This window comes from Leptopilina boulardi, unplaced genomic scaffold, assembly GCF_019393585.1.
Source record: "Leptopilina boulardi isolate dan_hultmark-lab unplaced genomic scaffold, ZJU_Lbou_2.1 LbouV2_80, whole genome shotgun sequence".
NCBI lineage: Eukaryota > Metazoa > Arthropoda > Insecta > Hymenoptera > Figitidae > Leptopilina > Leptopilina boulardi.
Genome location: NW_026138028.1, coordinates 538,131 through 558,393, shown reverse-complemented (window position 1 = coordinate 558,393; position 20,263 = coordinate 538,131). Strand labels below are relative to the sequence as shown.

The window sequence follows — 20,263 nt, the reverse complement described above, 5'->3', positions numbered from 1 at the left end:
TTGTTCCTACACTGCTCCATCTACAAAATCATATTCCTGATCATTCAGTTTTGTGTCAGCGAGATTGTAGACGGACTATTATATAGTTTCATATTCCTGCGTGTTACACCATTTTTAAATGTGAAAGAAGCTTAAGCTATACGTATCTCCCTTTATCAAAGTGTCACATAACGGACGTTTCACTTTACATAAAGTATGTTACGTACGCATCCCATCCCTGACTACAAGCACTAGCAGCGGTGTGGAGATCGTCACTTTTTTCTGTCATGTGTCTAACCTATTCAAAACATTGAAATGTTTGTAAATGAATACTACGACTGTGTCAATTGTATTAATTTCTATATATAAATACACAACGCATCATTTTTACTTATTTTGTTGATTAATTTAACATAATGTGTTCAACTAATGAAAATTCTTCGATTGACTCTCGAATTCTGGTAAGTCTTACTCTTACGTTATTTCTACACATAGTTCATTTAAAAATGTCAAATTTTAGATATATTTAGAATTTTTAGTTTGAAAATAAAAAGAAACATGTGCGTTATAAGTTAACCAGAAACTCACATGCGATTGCACCTTTAAGATAGAAAAGGACAAATCTATCTCTATCCTTTTCTATATCATGCTTTGTTGCAATATTTGGGACGTTCCACTTCAATTTGAATCGACTTACCCATCTTAAACCTAACTGCGTATGAGTCGGTTTTCACCGTGTGTATATGTAGAGTTTTAAGAGCAGTCAAACAAAAACGTTAAACTGTCGTTTTAAGTATTTATTTATCTTTTTTATTTTACTAATTAGTGACAAAATGTCTAAAAGAAAAAGTGCAAACTTTAAACGTTATTCTACAATAGGTAGATTAAGCTCTAACACAACGGCTAATCTTAGTGCAAATTCAAATGTATCTAATACAAGTAAGTTACATTTTGTAAATAATATATAGCAGGCGGGAAGTATTTCATTTTTTAAGTTAAAATTCTGCTTGGAAGAAATTTATATTATTTTTAATGTTTTTCTTAGATATTTTATAATCGTTGGAAAGAGTCAAAATTATCTCAAGTTTACTGGTTATTATTTTTAAAATATAGTTACAAATTAAAATCACTTTTGTTGACATTATTTAACCTATATAAATAGGTTTTTATTGTAATTGATTTAAAAATAATTTTGTGGAAAATTTTAGACGATCCTGTATTTTATACTCGAATGGGAACATTTAAACGATCCTTAGATGTCACTCAAACAGGATCATTAAGCGAACTTACTCCAGAGTCAATTTTAGCAGAGGGAACACCACCTAAAAATTGGTACAAAGATTTGAAAAAATATAATGAATCACTGACAGATTCTCATATAAGCCAAACTCGCAGTACAAGAAGAAATGTACAATTAAACAACATGGGTAAGAAATCTCTTATAAGATATAAAACCTATTAGCTGAATTCTGTCCAAAACAATAAGCTTCTTCCCACTGTGTGACGTTTTACAAAAATTTTACACTATTACACAAATTTTATTAACAATTTAAAAAAATTTATAGAATAAAAATATTCTAATTATTATCCTATTCATCTTATATTATTATTTATTTTTAATTTTATATCAAGTTATTTGTTATATAACATTCTTTTCTTATTTAACGGGATTTATGTGAAATGATTTTTAACAATTTAATCAAATCTTGTGTTTTAGAAAAAAGCATTTCAAAAGATTTAACAATTGAATCCGATTCGGATAAATTACCTACTGGAATAAGGAAAATTAATTTGATGAACGCATTAAAACTTAAAAATAACGATACCACAACTATGAAAGAAGCATTAGAAGACGAATCAACAAATTCAGAAGTGGTTCTCAATACCTCAAACAATTTAGATTCCGAGATGTCAAGTAGTGAAAGTAGTTACACAAGAAAGATGTTCAAGACACAAAAACCAAAAAAGTCTCTGAAATTGAAAAATTTCACTTTAAAAAAACAATCAGGAAATCCTTTTAAAAAATTTCTTGAAGAGGAAGATTCAAGTAGTGAATTACAAGTTTCTAATTCACAAGGGCCACAATCTATTCGAGCTTCTAAAAATATAAAATTCCAAGAGGAGAAAAATAATTCACCCGATACTGGTAAGCATTTATTAAACTAATTACGTTTGAATTGCTTTTATTATTAGAATAATAATTTCTTTTCGTTTAATCAATTTTCTAATTATTTAAAAGCTTAAAAAATAATATTTTAAATTGAATGATGTCTCAACTTTTACATTACGTAAGTATTGTAAAGTTAGAGTTATTTTTTTAAATTCTATTATATTGAAATTTATTATTTCAGGAGAAAACTCTGTAAATAAAACAAAAAGTTCAATAATGTCTGAATTCGACAAGTCTTCTGAATTAAATTATTCCGAAAAGTTCCTCAAGAAACGCAAACCACGTACCTTAACAAAAATTCGAAACGTTGTAAGTAAATCAACAGAAGATGCTTTCAAACAGTTTTTTGATGATGACAGTTCAAGCGATGCTTTCAAAGAAAATCAACGACAATCCATGGATGTTTCAAGCAGAAGAAAATCAAGTTTTCGCAAAGAAGAAGAAAATGTCTCTGCAAATGAATCAATTACATCGCATAGTCGAAAAGGGAAAACAATGGATTTTGAGACAAGCAGAAGAAAATCAAGTTCTCATAAAGAAGAAGATAATGCGACTGAGAATGAATCAACTACATCACATAGTCAAAAGAGGAAAACTGTGGATCTTGAATCAAGCATAAAACAATCAACTTTTCGTAATGAAGACGAAAATGCGTCTGCGAATGAATCAACTACATCACATAGTCAAAAGAGGAAAACTATGTATCTTGAATCAAGCATAAAACAATCAACTTTTCGTAATGAAGACGAAAATGCGTCTGCGAATGAATCAATGACATCACATAGTCGAAAAGAGAAAACAAGGGACCTTGAGACAAGCACAAGAAAATCAAGTTTTCATAAAGAAGAAGATAATGCGTCTGAGAATGAATCAACTACATCACATAGTCAAAAGAGGAAGACTATGGATCATGAATCAAGCAGAAAAAAATTAACTTTTCGTAATGAAGACGAAAATGCGTCTGTGAATGAATCAATGACATCACAGAGTCGAAAAGGGAAGATAATGGATTTTGAGACAAGCAGAAGAAAATCAAGTTTTCATAAAGAAGAAGATAATGCGACTGAGAATGAATCACATAGTCAAAAGAGGAAAACTATGGATCTCGAATCAAGCATAAAACAATCAACTTTTCGTAATGAAGACGAAAATGCGTCTGCGAACGAATCAATGACATCACATAGTCGAAAAGGGAAAACAATGGACCTTGAGACAAGCACAAGAAAATCAGGTTTTCGTAACAAAAAAGAAAATGCATCTGCGAATGAATCAATTACATCATATAGTCGAAAAAGGAAGACATTGGATCTTGAGACAAGTCACAATTCACCAATTGCCAAAAAGAAGATCTCATCGACTTTTGGTAAAAGTTCAAATTCTTCTCACAGTCCAAGTATAAAATTAAAGTACACAGATAAAAGTAATACATTTACACAGTCACAAAAAGAAAAATCAACTGACTCTACGTCAAGTCCGATTTCAAATGAAGATATCAGATTAAGTAAAAATGAATCCAGGAATAATAGAAAAAGTACCATATCTCCTGTTGAAGATTTTCTAAATAAATCTACCACTGAAAGTACTTCTAATCATTCAATTAAAGGCAATACTGTTTCCTTTATCAACGAACAAAGTGCTACTAACAATAGTTCAGAATCAGAAATTGATGTGGTATCACAGAATGAAGAATCTGCGAATATTATGAAAAATGTTCAACTTAATGACGTTAATGTCTTAAAGAGTGTACAAGGAAAAGAGTTAATAAACATCGTATCACAAACTAATAGACACAGTATTTCAGACACTAACACTATTGTAAATTCTCCTAGGAGAAGTTCTCGTTTGAATAAAAGTATCGAATTCGATAAGCAATCATTATCAAATCGATTGAGTCATTTTATTGAGGAGCCACAATTTGAATCAACAAGAAAAATAGATTTCAATCAATTAAGACGAAGTCCAAGAAAACGAGAAAGTATTAGAGAAGCAAGATTGAGTAATATCGAAAATGCTAATAAAGATTCGGGAATTTTATCAAAACTAAAAATACAACCTGAAAAATATAAAACAAAATCAGATGCCAAAATTCCAAACCGAGATCTTTCAGATGAGGATATTCAAGTTACAAATACAAGTCTGAAAAATAAGTCAAATATTCCCAGTTTTGAAGAGAAATCCACAACCAATGAAATTGATGATTTGGAACATTTATCAAAGTCAAAGACTTCAAAAGATATTGAAGATATTCATTCTGAAAAATCACTTACCGTTAGTTTATCAGAGGGAGAGTCACATGCAAGTAAAACGACCAGTGATGAATCTATCAAGGAACTCTCTTACAGGAGTAGTCAACGTTTGTCGACAAGCTTCACTAAAAGTCCTCAAAAAAATTTAACACCAGAAAATGAAAATACCGCACAAACAATTAACTCAAAGGAAGATGAAACCCGAAAGCCAAAAATTACCAATTTTGAAATACTAAAATCCAACGCTATTAATTTAAACAAACTTAAAGGAAATAAACAAACGGACGAAAATGAAGCCAATCTTGAGAGATCTGACAGTGAATTGAAAACTCTTTCAAAACGTCCTCGCGTATCAACGATTGAAGAAGAATTTAGCCAAATGCATGGAATTGAAGATGAACAAGTTCCATCGACTTCCGATGGTCGTACACATAATTCTCAAAATCGTTCCATAAGTGTAAGCAAGTCTTTGACGATGGAACAAAATTCTTCTTTGAAAAGTCTACGAAAAACGTTAGAGAGCGAAGAAGAAGAAGAAAAAGAAGAAGAAGAAGAAGAAAGTGAACTTAGTGAGAATCCTTTATTGTCCTATTACCGAGAAGAGGATTTCAATGAACATAATATCTCTAAAGAAAATAGATCTGAAAGATCTCTTACTTCTCCAATGATTGAAAAGAACATAAAACATAAAACTTTTGAGGAAAATAAAGGTCAATTAAAACAGAAAAATATCAAAGACTTTTTTGAACCAAAAGGAAAAACATTTTCCTCACCGAAATTAATGAATCAGAACCCTGAATATGAAGGTAATTTAATGACAGTTACAGAAATAATGAATGATAAGAAGAAATTGGATTTATTGCTTAAAATATTGTCAGATACTAAAGCTAAGGTAGAAAATAAAATAAAAATAGCAACAATTAAGGAGGCTAAAGCAAAGGAGGCAGAAGAAAAAATTGCTAAGTCAATTCAAAAAAAAGAAAAAAAAGAAAAGAAACCCAAAAAACCAATACATTCGGCTTATTTAGTAAATGGAAAAGTTTATAAACAACCAAAACTTCCTAGACCAATGCCTTGGGCTACAGATAGATTATATAAGTATATTGAAAAACAAATAGAACCAAAATATGGTATGCAAACTAGAATAGAATCAGGAGAATTTGTTATTCATTTGTCTCAAGTTGTTAAAAAAACCATGAAAACAAAATTGTTCAAAAATTATGAGGAGGATCTTGAAACTTTAAAGAAGCACATGGCAAAAATTGGACTTATTGTTAATTATAAGGATTTCATAGATTTTGTCATGGAATATCTACCAACCAGCTTTCGACTAAAGGTGGTTCCAATGTTACTGCCTGGTAATCGTATGAACATTCCTTACGATAAGTCAAAACTTTACACTCCTATAAAATTTTAATAAATTCAAATAAAGACTTTTGATTGCTTATTATATTTTCAATTGTTTTCGTTTAATGATTATTATATTTATTTTTATATTGCAAAATTCAGAAATCTAATGATAAAGTGTGAAATCAAAATTATATAAATTGCGACTGAAGAATCGTGAATTTACCAATATTGTAAATAATTATTTAATCATTTATTTTGAATAATGTTGTTGTCATTTAACTCAATGTATATATTTAAAACCTACTATAGTATTAGTACCTATTGTGCTGATAATAACTAATAAAAAAATTTATAATGGTAATATGTAAAACTAAAGTTTTGTTTAATTTTTTTTAATTCAAATAAAGACTTTTGATTGCTTATTATATTTTCAATTGTTTTCGTTTAATGATTATTATATTTATTTTTATATTGCAAAATTCAGAAATCTAATGATAAAGTGTGAAATCAAAATTATATAAATTGCGACTGAAGAATCGTGAATTTACCAATATTGTAAATAATTATTTAATCATTTATTTTGAATAATGTTGTTGTCATTTAACTCAATGTATATATTTAAAACCTACTATAGTATTAGTACCTATTGTGCTGATAATAACTAATAAAAAAATTTATAATGGTAATATGTAAAACTAAAGTTTTGTTTAATTTTAAAATATAAAAACTATTTCCAACATTAAGAGGGTAGGGAAAATACTAAATTCTGATTTTTTTTCGTTTTTATAATAAATTCTTTATTCCTGGTATCAGTTTTAATTAAATGCCTTTAAAAAGTTCATTTTTAAGAGCTAACTCCATTTTATATTAACCCCTTAATATTCACATTTGAGGATTTCTTAAATGTATCAAAAATCAAATAATTTTGTTTCTATTATTTTTATCGCTTAATTTTTCTGACTCAAAAAGTAAAAAATCTTTAATTTGTTAATAACAAAAACAAATATTATTAAAAATTCTTTAGTATAATGACTTTAATAAACATCACTATAAAAAAATAAATTCCTTACGGTTTTGGGTGGTACGTTTTAAAAATGCATACTCAATTAAATTTTTGACCTTACTATTCACAGCATTAGAAATAACCAACTAGTGTAAATACGAAGGATTCACACTTAAAACTATTAATATAAAAGTTTCCAATTAATAACATTAATGAAATAAACTAGTTGAATACTTTTGTCATTTTTTTTACAACAGCCAATTTGGCAGTAAATAAAAATATACTGTAAGAGATTTGTAAAATCTTTGTGTTTAGCAATAAAATACTTAATATATTTTTTTATATTTCTTGTATAATTAAATAACTGAGAATTATTCTTATCTTAAATAATATCACAGTCAAACGGTCCATCTTCTCTGGATTAGCATTCTAATATCTCTATAAACCAACCTCAACAGTAGCTAAAAATAACAAAGTAAAAATTAAAGTTAATTTAATTTTGATTTAAAATAGTTAACACTGAATAACTTTTTCAACTTAAAGAGAGGTAAAAATAAACATTAAAATAAATAAATAATATTTATCGAACGTAAAAGATTAAATAATAATTTTAGAACTTACACAAAGAGATAAGATGTCCGCAGCCATAAGCATGTAAAAAACATTGTGCCATCCGTAATAGCTGGAAACAAGACCAGCTAATAATGGGCCAATAGCGGCTCCTATGCTACCAGTTCCATCAATAATGGACGTAACTGTTGCAAGAGCTTTTGAATTATTGCCCAAACTTGAATGTGTACCTAGCTCTGCAGATACAGCTGTTGTTATAAGAGCATAAGGTCCATTCACTAAAAACCCTGCCACAAGTAATAATAAAATATTCACACCTACACTGACTGTTCCCAAATAATCATAAATAAAAAGCTGAAAATAAACAGACGGAATTGAAAATAAAAGCTAGGTTTAAAAAAATCTTAATTAAAAGCTAATAATATAGTCTTACTGTAGGAACTGCAAAAGAAAGCATTACAGCACAAGTTAAAGCGCTCATTCCAGAATAATCCGACAGCATACCAGCCACAATGGCACCAAAAATTCCTCCAATATCAAATAAAATTGAAAGATTAGCACTATCTGATGCACTATAATTTGCTGTAAATTGATAAATTAAAATAAAATTGATAAATCTTTATCGATCTATATAATTAGACATGAATATCATTATTGCTATTATAATACTAACATGAAGCAGCTATATAGAGTGGTAACCAGTAAAGAAATGTGTAACTGACAAGTTTAGAGAAGAATAATGAAAATGAATATTCGAGAACACCTGGAATATACATTGCTCCTAAAAATCCTATAGGTTTTTCATTTTTTGCATTATGTCTATTGATGCACAGCATAGGACTCGTTTCTGTTCGTAGATTTTCCGTTTCCTTTAAAAAAAACCATATATTAAAATAATAAAAATAACAATTCAAATTCTAAATTATAAATAGTACAAAATTACAAGATATATTATTTTTAATAGTTTAAATTTATTTAAATGTATTTATGGATCACTAAACCGCTGGACATGCTTGCTTGCCGATTATTCAGTTCCCATTCAAACTATGTGAATATTTTTAATAGCAGTAGTAAAACAGGTGGTTATAAAGATTGTGCTTTGTTCTTAAATTGTAATATGTAATTTTATAAAATTAATGTTTTATTTCTAAAAAACAATAATAAATTTTTAACAATAAAATGCAAAATCCTTTTTTATTTAAATAAATAATATTATTGCAATTTGGAAGAAATTTAATGACATGCACTTACATTAAAATCGTTTTGTTGGTGCCAGCCACGCCGATAAGCCACATTCTAAGTATATAAAATGATGTTTTCTACGTTAGTGTGAAGCATGCTGTATAAATACATCTACATACTCAATATAAAAAGTGCACTAATAAAAGCTATGTTGTGATATATTATTGTGTCAAATTACAAAATAATCAAATTAGTATTTTAAATACTGTGGTTGCATGAAATACTTAAATTACATATTAAGAAGTTACTGGCAATTAGTAGAGATGAAAAAATTAACAATTTTGACAATATTTTTCTTGCAAAACAAAATCTTTAAAAGTATAATATGAAGTAATCAAATTTTAAAAATGACAGTAACTCCTTAAAAAATTAGCCACACTACTATCAAGTAAATTGATTTCTTTATTGTTTATTCTCTGCAGTTTCCTTATAAAATTTATCGTCTCGTCAAAATTTACTATGATGTGAAATTGTGTCATCCATAAATTGCTTGAAACTGTTATTATATAAGGACATACCTCATCACTATTTCGTGCTTCTTCATCTCCACCACTACTTTCATCTGAACTTCCAGGTGTATCAATTTTTCTGTATGCAATTGGTCCAGGTGTCGAGTAGCCAATATTTTCTGGATGAGGTACTAAAAACAAAAAAATAATAAAGCCACAAATTCCCATTATGGCTCCAGGCACAATAAAACTTAAACCCCAATCAGTTTCAACATATTGAGCTGCAATTGTAGTGCCTAAAATATTTCCTAAAGAAGTGTGTGAATTCCAAATTCCAAATATCAAACCGCGATTTCCTTTTCCGAACCAATTTCCAACGACTGTAACAACCCCTGGCCAGCCAGTGGTTTGACATATTCCACCAAATGTCTAGAAACAAATTAACAATAAGAATTAATCATTAAAATTTCATGAGCTAAAATGTGAAATTTACCTGAACCAGTATCAAATAAGAAAGACTATGTATATTGTATGATCTTGCTATTCCAAATAAATAAGATGCGATTCCAGATGTAAGCATACCCAGAGCCAAAAAGTAACGAAGATTTACCCTTTCAGCAATAAAGCCACTGTTAATAATAAATTTTTATTATTTTTTCTTTAATAATAGATGAACCTCAATAAAAAAAGACAGTTTATATTCTTAATTATCATAAATTATAAAAATATATAATTACCTAAGAAACATCGCACCAGCATATGCAAATAAAAATGCTGAATCAAGAGTTCCAAGTAATGCCGATGCATCATGAGAATCTGTAAATTTAAGAAGATAAAAACTATATCATTGAAAAGATTGAATCAGAAATAAAATTAATTATTAGGTAACTCAAAAATTAATTTTTAAAAAATTCTTTTTCTATTATCCCCTAGCAGGAAATTTATTTCCATGTTTTTTCTTCTTATGGAAAATTTTTTTTTATTGATTGAGCAAAAATTAAAATTATTAGATTTAATTTTAATTAAATTAATGATAATAAAAACATTAAATTTTTTTGATATTACATTTTCTCTTTAAGAAAGCAATAAAAATAATAGATTACAATAAATTCTTTCATGCCAATTAAGACAATCTATGTTAATGAAAACTAAACACATAAATAATGACATGATAAATAATAAAATTTATCTTTCTTTCTTTCAACTATATGCGATATCAAAACATACGTGACTGAAGCGAATTGCTGAAAATTTAATAAAAGAACAAAACTGCATTTCAATAAAATTATAAAGCAAAAGTATTATTGTACGAAATGAAAAAAAATAATGATAAATGTTAATAATAAATTAATTTTTATAGATGTAAAAAAAATTAAACTGAAATTAAATTTTAAAAAATTATTTCAAACTCAAGTCTAAACCAAGAAGGCCCCTTAAATAAAAAAATTGTATATTAATAAATAAAATCATGATTTTTATCATCTCTGAAACTATTACTTCTTTTTTTCAATTTGTAGAATGAATTATATATGAAATAAATTATTAAAAATGACATACCAAAAGGAGCCCAATCACACCATGTGTCTCGATTGCTAGAGTTGACAGAAAAATTTGGCGGTGGCGATAAATTACTACAATTGGCAGTCAATACATTTTTAACCACAGATATTGGTTTTCTTGTCAAATGATAGCACATGTAGGCGATGAAAGTAAGAACCAAAATAACACCTTGATTCCATAACAATCGTGTTGATTGATGACAAGGGCAACATTTATTTGTAATTTTCGAGACAATGTGCGCTCCATACGGAACATCTTTTGTTCTGGACATATTACGTGTATCAAATGCTTTATTCCTTTATTACACTATTGTTAACACTGCACACGCACAAAAGCTGTCATATAAGCAATTATGACAGCTGCAAGTAATTTTAAAATTAATTGATTTAAAATATTCAACATATAAATTCACTAATAAAACTTAATAACGAATACTTAGGATATTCATTATGAAAACTATTAATATTTCACGGGAACATTAATACAATTAAGCAAAATGATAAATGTAAACATCAAAGGACAAAGGACAACAAATGCTTAACCTATTATAACATCAGGCCATTTTACAATAGACCTAAAAACATTGACTATATTTACATCACATAACGTGCAACGTCCGAAATGTTGCGTATTGAATGTGGGCACACGGTTGTATCAACAGTTGCCATAGCAACCAACGCAACGCATGCTGTTAGAATCTTATTGGAGAAAGACCTTTATTAAATGAAACTAACGTGGTCAAATTTAAAATAGGTATACTACGTGTGTTATATTTGAAAATTTATTCAAACAGTAACTATTTTTAAAAAAGGAAAAAGAGAGAGAAATTTCCACTGAATTTATAAGTAATTTTTTTTAATAAACACAAATTATTTTTTTTACACAATACTTTAATTTTAATGCTTAACAAAATATAATGGAATATTACTATATTTACATATAGTTACTGTGATAGATGAAAAAAATATTGTCAATTTACAAAAAGCATATTCGCATTTGTTATAAGACATCTATAAAATATAATTAACTTATACAATATCAGATCACTAAAAACAGTATAATCTATATATTATTTATAGAGAGGATTATAATAATAGAAAATATAAGAAATACATTTCGTTGTAAAAAGATTATCCATATACATATATGAAAAAATACATAATTTATGCAACGCTTTTTTTGTGCAAATAAAAATAAATTATGTATTCCATTGAAAAAAAAGATTTAAAACATTTGTTTTTTACAAATTTATTAGTAAACATATTGAGATCAACCGATTGCTAAAACAATAAATCTTTCTCCACAATAGTGGTTCCTTGATTTTGTGCTTTTAAATATTATTCCATTTTTTTATAATATTTAAATATCTAATAGGTTGTAGCAACAATTATAGTTTTCTTTTTCTACTTGATATTTAAATATCACAGGACGTCGATCTTATAATGAAATTAATTGCGTTAAAAAATATTTAACGAGCCTTTCGTGCCAGTCGATAATCTATCAGCACAATAGAAAAATTATACAAAATCATTCGCTTTTCTTTGTTTTCTTTTTTTTATCATACATACATACACATACACGCAGTTCTAATTTCTCCATATGTATAATTTGGTTTTACCAGAATATCAAATCTTCCTAACTATAATATTACTAAAAAAAACATCATAGAAACTGGCACAAAACTTTCATTCAAATTTTAAAAGAAAAGCATTCTTTCTTTTCACAATCCGTTAATACAATAAATTTAAATATATATATTTATATATATATATTTTGTAGCTGCCGATCAGTTTTTGATCGATTACATAATTAATGTAATATACAAAAGACGATTAGTGAAACAGGGCCTTATTTCGGGGGATGAATGATGTAAAAATCGTACACAATATTGTGTGACTGATACTTTTAACGAGAAAAAATAAATTAAAAAAATCTGTCCAAAATTATGCATCTCACACCTCGATTCGCAAAGATATTTAATGCTTACACAATATGTACAAATATATTATTATGTTTATAGATTAACAAATAAACATTGAGTTAACGAGTATGGCAGTCATTTGTTGATTATTTAAAAATTTCACTTACAATATGGATCTTATAAATCTTCCCTATTTCTAAATGTTGTATGTAAATAAAAATTATTTCCTTAATATATCGATCAGTCTCACAATCATTATTAAAGAGTTGTTCTTCAGAAAATTCTATATAAGATGTTAAAAGTCTGTGAATTATTTAAAAAAAAAAAAAAAAAAAAAATTGCGGGCGAGATCCACTCAAATACAATATTTACATCCATCCTTAATTTTTTTTCATCATCTATATTTTTCTATCCCGAGAAAATTAATTATGTGCCCACTTCACTTGCAGTCGATATTATTATTATTATTATTATTATTATATTCGCAAGCCCCAATTATATAAAAACAAACTTCTTATATCTTAATATTACAAACTAAAAATTGGTATATCAATATAAAAAATTATACCTTAATTTTAATATAAGCTTTTTTTGCTCATATACATACAAAATCTTTCGACTATTCTTTTGTGAATTTTGAAATATTATTACATTTTATATTCGTTTTTTTGTTGTTCAAAATTTAAAAAAAAATGTGTCAGTCCACTCCTCTCGTAGAATTTATCTAATTATATAAAAGTTATATATATAACTGTTCTAAAAATGTGGATTGATCGAATTGTTTCTTTTTCAAAAAAAAAACAAAAAAAAATGGTTTTCTGGATATTGTACTTTTATTTATACTATCAAAAATATGATAGTTAAAAGTTTGTACTATACGTTAATTCTTGCAATGTAAAAAGTATACCAAAGTACCAACGCGATAACACATGTTTTTTTTATTAAATATAATAACTAATTAATAATAACTGAAAATACTGAATTACAAAGAAAAAACCTTTGATTGGAATTACAAAAGTTTTTTTTCAATTAATAATGTATTAACCGTCACAGCTAATTATTAAAATACAATTAAAAGTGAAAATTTAGATAAGATGTAAAAAAAGCCCATAATTTCTCAATCATTGCAACAGAATAACATGTGTATGAAAATAATTATATCTACAATATTTAAAAAATAAAAAAAGTTTGAATTTCAAAAATAGCTACTGCCATATACCGTAAAATTCTTTAATCAAAAATTCAAATTGAAAAATAAATAATAAGACATGTCTAACAAGAAGAATGCCTTCAAGTTTATACACAAGAGAATATTTTTTTACAATAAAAATAATATATTCAATTCGCGATTTAAAAATAAAGTCGATTTAACAAAAAAAAGAAATAAGTAATATTATAATATTGCAACAATGTACAATTAAATTTGCTAATAAATTATCAATTTTTTAAATTTTAATTCATATTTAATTAATAATATTTAAGATAATTGTCAATAAAAAAATTCAATCAAAAAATTTCAATTTTGAAAAAGTTTGTCATTTTGAGCAAAATTATACTGTCGTTGACCTAAGAACCATTTTCCGTTCAGTTTAATATTAATGATAAAACATACATTTTTTAACTTGAATTGTAAATAAATAATACACGAAAACAATAAATACAGTTAAAAATTTTACCTTAACATACACGAAATTTTCAAAAAAAAATGAACGGAAAACTAAGTCACGACAAAAATATATGACAGCAATTTTTTACTAAAACAAATGTACACAAAAAAGGAATTTTACAGAATTTATATAAAACTCACTAGTGTACATAAATTTAAACTTAAGACAAATGACTTTATACATAAAAAAATTTTTTTAACACCAATTGAAAATACCTAAAAAAAACTTAAAATAGAAATGATAGATTTTTTTCCCATAAATTTTTCTTTCATTTATTTTTACATGAAAAGAAAAAGTCAAATGTTTTTAAAAAAATTTTGTACATTTTTATTTTCATCTAAAAGAAAAAATAAAAGATGGAAGCCATTTTTAAAAATTTTTTTTTTCAATTGGTGTTGTATAAGTGTTGTAAAAATTGATTTCTCTATTTAAATTTAGAGTTTCAAAAAAAAACAATCAAATTTATATTTACAAGAAATAAGAATTCAATTTTTTAATGTATAAATTTATTAATTTCTTTTCTTCAAAATTTTTTTGTGTAAAAAAGCAATGCACTTTTCAAAATTGTAAATTTATTGAATCTAAACTATTTTTACTTAAAAGTAAAAAAGCTGGAAAAGTTTACGAAAATATAATTGACTGACTTTGTCAAAAAAAATATAGTTTATAAATTCTTCATAAAAATTTACCTACAAAATATTTTTAAAAAATGCAATACAAAATAAAATTGACATGGACAAATATTAAAAATGTAATTTTTTCTGCAAAATGGAATTTGTGTTTTTTGAACTTATGAAGTTTAAATAAAAGAAAAGTCAAAAGTTATTAAGAATATGTTAATAAAGCATTATTATTATTATTATTATTATGTATTTCTTCGGATTTATTTAAAAAATATAATAATTAATAAAATTAATTACTTTTGTGATCAATGTAAATTTGCATCAAATAATGAGGCAATTATTTTTAAATGCATGTGTGATACTGTTTCCTTTTCATTTTTGGACCCAATATTAAAAAGTTAATTGGCATCTTGGAATAACTATACAAGAATTATTTAGTATACATATACATGTATACTATATATGTATTTTTCTGTAATTGCATTATTATGAATACCCAGAAAACAAAAGCTGTGAATGGGATGTTATAAATATTATGTAAAAAAAATCACTCCAAGTCAATTTGCCTTGAGTGGATCAATAAATATTTTCTTCAATTCAACCCATTCGTAGCTCTCGAAATTTGAGTTTTTATATATTTATATATATATATATATATTTATATATGATTAAGAACACCTAACCTAACTAAATATGAGAAACAATAAATTAAAATTCTACGAGTGACTGACATTAATTAGTAACCGGTTGCCTGGAAGAGGCATGAATAGCAAAATCTACGAGTGGATTAGATGTAATCGAAGTACCATCATTTAATGTGAGATTACTCAAAGTAAGATTAGTACTAAGAGATATTGGCTTCATTGGAACTAATTTTATTGGCACTTCATTTTTTATTCGAACAGCTTCTGATATTGGAATTGTTTTAAGTGTCACGTTTTTTGGAGGTTCGACTTTAATTCCAATTGACGACGTAGAATTTTGAATTATTTTAGCTAATTTACTCTCACCTACTCCTTGATTGGAAGACTCATCATATCCTGAATCTGATGATGATTCGTAGAATCGATGATTCATTATTGGTTTGGATAATTTTGAAATTGAGGATTCAACAGCTGATTCCACACTATAAGCAGGACTTGTTGACGCCGAACTATGCGATGGACTTGTTGATGGACTTTTCCTAAGTGTTGTAATTTCTTGTTGTTGTTGTTGTTGCTGCTGTTGCAGTTGTTGTTGCTGCTGTCGTTTGGAAACACTTCCTGAACATGGTTTCACTAAAGTTCCATCCATCATTACTTCACCATTTCGACCCTTGAATACCATCCCACAACAAATCATCTCCCTAAGAGAAATTAGAAAAAAAATTATTATTACAAATATTCCTAAGTGATTTTCAATTTATAAAAATACTTACTGTTTAAAGTAACTTAAAGCCAAGTTAAGTAGTTTTGCTTCTGTAATAGTATCACAATTCTCTTCTGGACTTCCTGCTCTGCTGGAATTTTTGCTTCCAGATCCATTACAATCTTCTTCTGCAAAAAAAAAGAGAAATTACATTAAAAAATTAATTTAATACTAATTTAAACAAATTATTAATATTACAAACCAGTAAAATCATCACTCATCGCTGGACTATCTTCTCTTTCTCGCTTTTGGTAAACATGTTTCTTCTTTATTATTTTTTCCAATTTTTCATTAACATCTTTTAATTTTTTCTTTTTATTTTTAGATTTAAATTTCGTTAATGATTTTATTCCCGGTCCAGCACGTGCATCTACAACCTGTGAATAATAAATTAATGATATTAGTACAAAAATAATAAATAGATGATAAAAACTATTACATGAATAAAATATTTTTTTTTACATGATTCCAATTGCGATCGGTGCCAACTGGTAATTTCTTCCATCTTTTAACCAAAAGTACACAAGCATTACATATTTCTCCCGTTCGTCGTTCTTCAAGTACAAAACATTTTATAAAATCGTCTTCATATTTTTTACTATCCGTGAACCTTGAACTGAAAATAATTAATATTGTCAGATTAATATATTCTCATTAAAATTTTGCAAAATTAATAATTTATATATACATATTATATCTATTTTTAGAAATTTACCTGCTTGATTTGGCTTTACAAATGCAACAGCCTTTACTCGAACGATAAACCTTCGGTTTATGAAAGCTAAACATTTTGACTCTTCTGATGTTTGACTCTAAAACAAAATTTAATTATTCAAATTTAAAAAAAAGAAACACTTGAAAATTTTGCGGAGGGAATTTTGTTTACTCCTACCGCTGTTTTTGGTTTGCAGCATTTTTTTTAATTTTGAATTTAGAACCAAAATTCATTAGGATCTTTTAAAAAAATTTTTGAAAATTTTAAAAAATGTCAAATGTGTTTATATATGTATATGTATCAAGTGCATATTATGAATCTTGCCACACGAGCGAAAGTTGCCGTGCGACAAAACACATATATCTAAAAATAGTAAGCAACAAGTATAAAGTTTAATGCGCGCTTGCTAATATATATATATATATATACCTATATGTATACATATAGAGGGATTTTATACGCCTCACCAAATAAGATGAAGACAGAAAAAAATATTGACGGCAATTATAATTTTATAATTAAATTTATTTTTATCCATTTTAGTATTCAAGATATATTTTATTTTTGGAAAAACAATTTTTTATACAAAAAAATTGTTGTCAATTGATAAGAGAAGATATGATAAACTTAATATACCTATATATATTATGATATCAAACACGATCATGTATACATTTCAGTAACAATGTTGACAATTTAAAAAAATTAAGAAAATGGAGATTATTAAAAATTTTAAGCTAAAAACATTAAGGTTTTCAGGTCACTTTATTTTTCTAACATTTTTTAAACATTTAATATTTTAATAATATTTATTTAAGTCCGAGACGTATAATTTAAAAAAAAAGATCCTGTCTCTTATGGAATGGTATTTTTTAAAGCTGTAGCTTAATCAATGTCTAAGGTAATTCATAGTCATAAAATTATTGTTTATAAATTTTTAAGACTTTTTTAATGGAGCATAAATTCGAATTAAATTTTCTGATCAACAATTTTCTCTCTTGCGTAACGGTTGTTATTTAGCCTCAATTATCGAGGAAACGTTCTGTAACTAGGCGATGTCATTCAGCCCTGACACCATTACCTGGTAATCCAAACTTTCAGTCTCTACTCTGTTACTTTGGCTTTTGGGAAGATATAAATGCCTGAAATGGTCCTAACGGTAAAATCATAAATTACAATCTACTCCAAAAAAAAGTACTTTCTGCAGTCACTTTTATTGATATTTAAAAAAATGTATATATATACTTTTTTCTACTTGATGTGATCATGAAATAATCACAAAGTATAAATAAACTGGAAAAAAAATCAAGAAAGTCTGATTTAAAAATGTCGTAACATTTCTTTTCTAAAAATAACATTTTCGTTTTAGTGTTTGGCTTTTAAAAAAGCACTTTCCTTTTCATTTAATCTTATTAATTTCATACAAAAGAATAAATAATATATAGCAATCCCGAATATCAGCAAACAATGAAAGTATTGAAGAGTGTAAAAAATATAGGGAATTTGATGTGTATGAATTGAAAATTAATTCAAATTTATTATTTGGTGCTGTCAAAATTTAAGCGACAAATGACGTCGCGTTAAACTTAATGCAGATTCATCCTATTGTGCCTAACTTATCAAATGCAAAAAAAAAAATTTGAAAAATATTTTTTACAAAGAAAATTAATTTTCAAAATAAAATTTCAAGGATGCATATAGAGCAGACAACGTGTGTGTCTCTCTTTATATATACTCAAATGAAATCACTTTTTAAAAAAGTTATTTTCAGTCACTCTGTTGCAGTGACCATTACTTTCACCGAGCACAAAACTTTATACTCGACTCTCATATTTATATACATATATACATTAAAGTTCAATTCACTTTGAAATTTAAAAATTTTTAAAAATAGATTCAATAACATAAAAATTATAAATGAAAATTTGTTTAAAATCACCTATCAGTTAAAATATTTATTATTAAAAAAGAGAACCGTATTTTTCTACATAATACGATTAATATTTTATGTCACTGACAAGTAAATATAATTATTATAGTAATTTATAGGTTATGATTTTGAAAATTTAAAAACTGTACTTTTTAAAATAATTATAATCATGAAATTTTTGTTTACTTATCTTATTGTTTGTATTTTATAAAAAAATTAAAAATTAATTGTACAATCACAGAAAAAATGCTTAATATTATGTAGCAGCTTCTATATAGGGATGATTGATAATTAAAAGTATGTGAATACAACAAACACTACAATGAAAAAGCTTTAGTTATAAATAATAACTTTTAAAAAGTTTAAAACAAAAGAAAATAAATATATAAATATGTAGTACAGTGTATATATGTATATACACACGTTTTGTATATATGTTTCTCGTGCGGTTGGTGAATGACGTGTGTTCAACATAACGCCGCCATAACCGCTTTTCGTACTTGAACCAAAAATTACTTGACAACTTGTTCAAAATTTTTACAAAATGAACGATAACCAATCAATTAAATAATTCACTGCTACAATAAATTTTCAATTCTATATATATATAAATAGATGTAATATTTGAAATATTAATGATTTTATTATTTGACGTCTATTGTTTATCTGCCATATATCATATCGTATCGTGCCGAGTGCCGACAGTTGACAAACTGACAGAAGAAAAAACTTCTAATGATCACAAATAACGAGTATTATACGTACTTGATATAAAATTCAATTCTAACTTGTCTTTCCACTCAGAATTTATAAATTTTTCATTAAATCGTGTGTCAAGCTGGAAGCCAAATTTTGACTCCGGTCTACACTGTAGAGACGCTACACTAAAGTTTTGCTATACTTTTAAGAAATATGAATAAACACCAATGACAATACGTTTGACAAGAAAGAAATCACTAAACTATGTTTTGCTTATAAATTTAATTAAAAATTTTCCACAATATTCAATTAAAAATCAAATTAAATATAGGATAATACACTGTGCTTACCTTTCAATACAGGTGACGGACACAAGTTTCTATGCGCAACGTCATTACGCAGCCCAACGCACTATGAGTTATGTTTCGCGCTCTTGTGTCAAAAATATTTTAATGTTTATTTCAATTTATTTAAAAAAATTAATTATTCTTTATGTTGAAAAACATTTATAAAAGTAAGAAAAAATAGTTGTCAATGTCAAAACAATTAATAGCACATTCTAATTTTGTCAAAACGGTTAGGAATATGAATATACAACCATGGATTATAACTTCCGGTTAAAAATTGAAGTTTCAATTTATAATAAACGTTAACTATTTTTAAATGTAATTAACATTTTTCATTATTTAAAAATAAAACTTTTTCACAACTAATTATTAACTTTAAAAAGTG

At 26.4% G+C, this 20,263-nt stretch overlaps 3 protein-coding genes across 6 annotated transcripts; 1 reads left to right on the top strand and 2 right to left on the bottom strand.

The window, feature by feature from the left end:
• Positions 1-233: 233 nt before the first annotated feature.
• LOC127290796 (dentin sialophosphoprotein-like) lies at positions 234-6,569 on the top strand. 2 transcript variants are annotated; one of them, XM_051319595.1, is made up of 4 exons: positions 234-440; positions 1,188-1,406; positions 1,697-2,125; positions 2,331-6,569. In XM_051319595.1, the coding sequence occupies exons 2-4, from the start codon at positions 1,211-1,213 to the stop codon at positions 5,810-5,812; spliced, it is 4,107 nt and encodes a 1,368-aa protein (XP_051175552.1). In that variant the 5' UTR covers positions 234-440; positions 1,188-1,210; the 3' UTR covers positions 5,813-6,569. The 2 variants fall into 2 exon arrangements, with proteins under 2 accessions (XP_051175552.1, XP_051175551.1); XM_051319594.1 differs by lacking the exon at positions 234-440 and adding an exon at positions 685-918.
• On the bottom strand, positions 6,516-11,119 carry LOC127290799 (glucose-6-phosphate exchanger SLC37A2). 2 transcript variants are annotated; one of them, XM_051319601.1, is made up of 9 exons: positions 10,567-11,119; positions 9,747-9,825; positions 9,503-9,638; positions 9,079-9,438; positions 8,570-8,614; positions 7,992-8,187; positions 7,752-7,900; positions 7,370-7,672; positions 6,516-7,209 (listed from the first exon to the last, which is right to left on the bottom strand). In XM_051319601.1, exons 1-9 carry the CDS (start codon positions 10,838-10,840, stop codon positions 7,147-7,149), a joined length of 1,605 nt encoding a protein of 534 aa, XP_051175558.1. In that variant the 5' UTR covers positions 10,841-11,119; the 3' UTR covers positions 6,516-7,146. The 2 variants fall into 2 exon arrangements, with proteins under 2 accessions (XP_051175558.1, XP_051175559.1); XM_051319602.1 differs by lacking the exon at positions 8,570-8,614 and having other exon boundaries at positions 10,567-11,118.
• Positions 11,120-12,809: 1,690 nt separating this feature from the next.
• LOC127290802 (SIN3-HDAC complex-associated factor) lies at positions 12,810-20,142 on the bottom strand. 2 transcript variants are annotated; one of them, XM_051319606.1, is made up of 6 exons: positions 19,882-20,142; positions 16,903-16,999; positions 16,650-16,803; positions 16,390-16,564; positions 16,198-16,315; positions 12,810-16,125 (listed from the first exon to the last, which is right to left on the bottom strand). In XM_051319606.1, exons 2-6 carry the CDS (start codon positions 16,974-16,976, stop codon positions 15,513-15,515), a joined length of 1,134 nt encoding a protein of 377 aa, XP_051175563.1. In that variant the 5' UTR covers positions 16,977-16,999; positions 19,882-20,142; the 3' UTR covers positions 12,810-15,512. The 2 variants fall into 2 exon arrangements, with proteins under 2 accessions (XP_051175563.1, XP_051175564.1); XM_051319607.1 differs by lacking the exon at positions 19,882-20,142 and adding an exon at positions 19,598-19,762.
• Positions 20,143-20,263: the final 121 nt, after the last annotated feature.

Excerpts from the sequence above, each read along its gene's own strand:
- LOC127290802 (XM_051319606.1), bottom strand. The coding sequence starts at position 16,976 with ATGTTTAGCTTTCATAAACCGAAGGTTTATCGTTCGAGTAAAGGCTGT. Across the intron at positions 16,316-16,389 it reads GATGAGTGATGATTTTACTG|AAGAAGATTGTAATGGATCT; the intron begins GTTTGTAATATT and ends TTTTTTTTGCAG. Across the intron at positions 16,126-16,197 it reads GCTTTAAGTTACTTTAAACA|GGAGATGATTTGTTGTGGGA; the intron begins GTAAGTATTTTT and ends AATTTCTCTTAG.
- LOC127290796 (XM_051319594.1), top strand. The coding sequence starts at position 813 with ATGTCTAAAAGAAAAAGTGCAAACTTTAAACGTTATTCTACAATAGGT. Across the intron at positions 919-1,187 it reads TTCAAATGTATCTAATACAA|ACGATCCTGTATTTTATACT; the intron begins GTAAGTTACATT and ends GGAAAATTTTAG. Across the intron at positions 1,407-1,696 it reads TGTACAATTAAACAACATGG|AAAAAAGCATTTCAAAAGAT; the intron begins GTAAGAAATCTC and ends CTTGTGTTTTAG.
- LOC127290799 (XM_051319601.1), bottom strand. The coding sequence starts at position 10,840 with ATGTCCAGAACAAAAGATGTTCCGTATGGAGCGCACATTGTCTCGAAA. Across the intron at positions 9,439-9,502 it reads CTTATTTGATACTGGTTCAG|ACATTTGGTGGAATATGTCA; the intron begins GTAAATTTCACA and ends ATTTGTTTCTAG. Across the intron at positions 8,188-8,569 it reads ACCAACAAAACGATTTTAAT|GAAACGGAAAATCTACGAAC; the intron begins GTAAGTGCATGT and ends TTTTTTTTAAAG.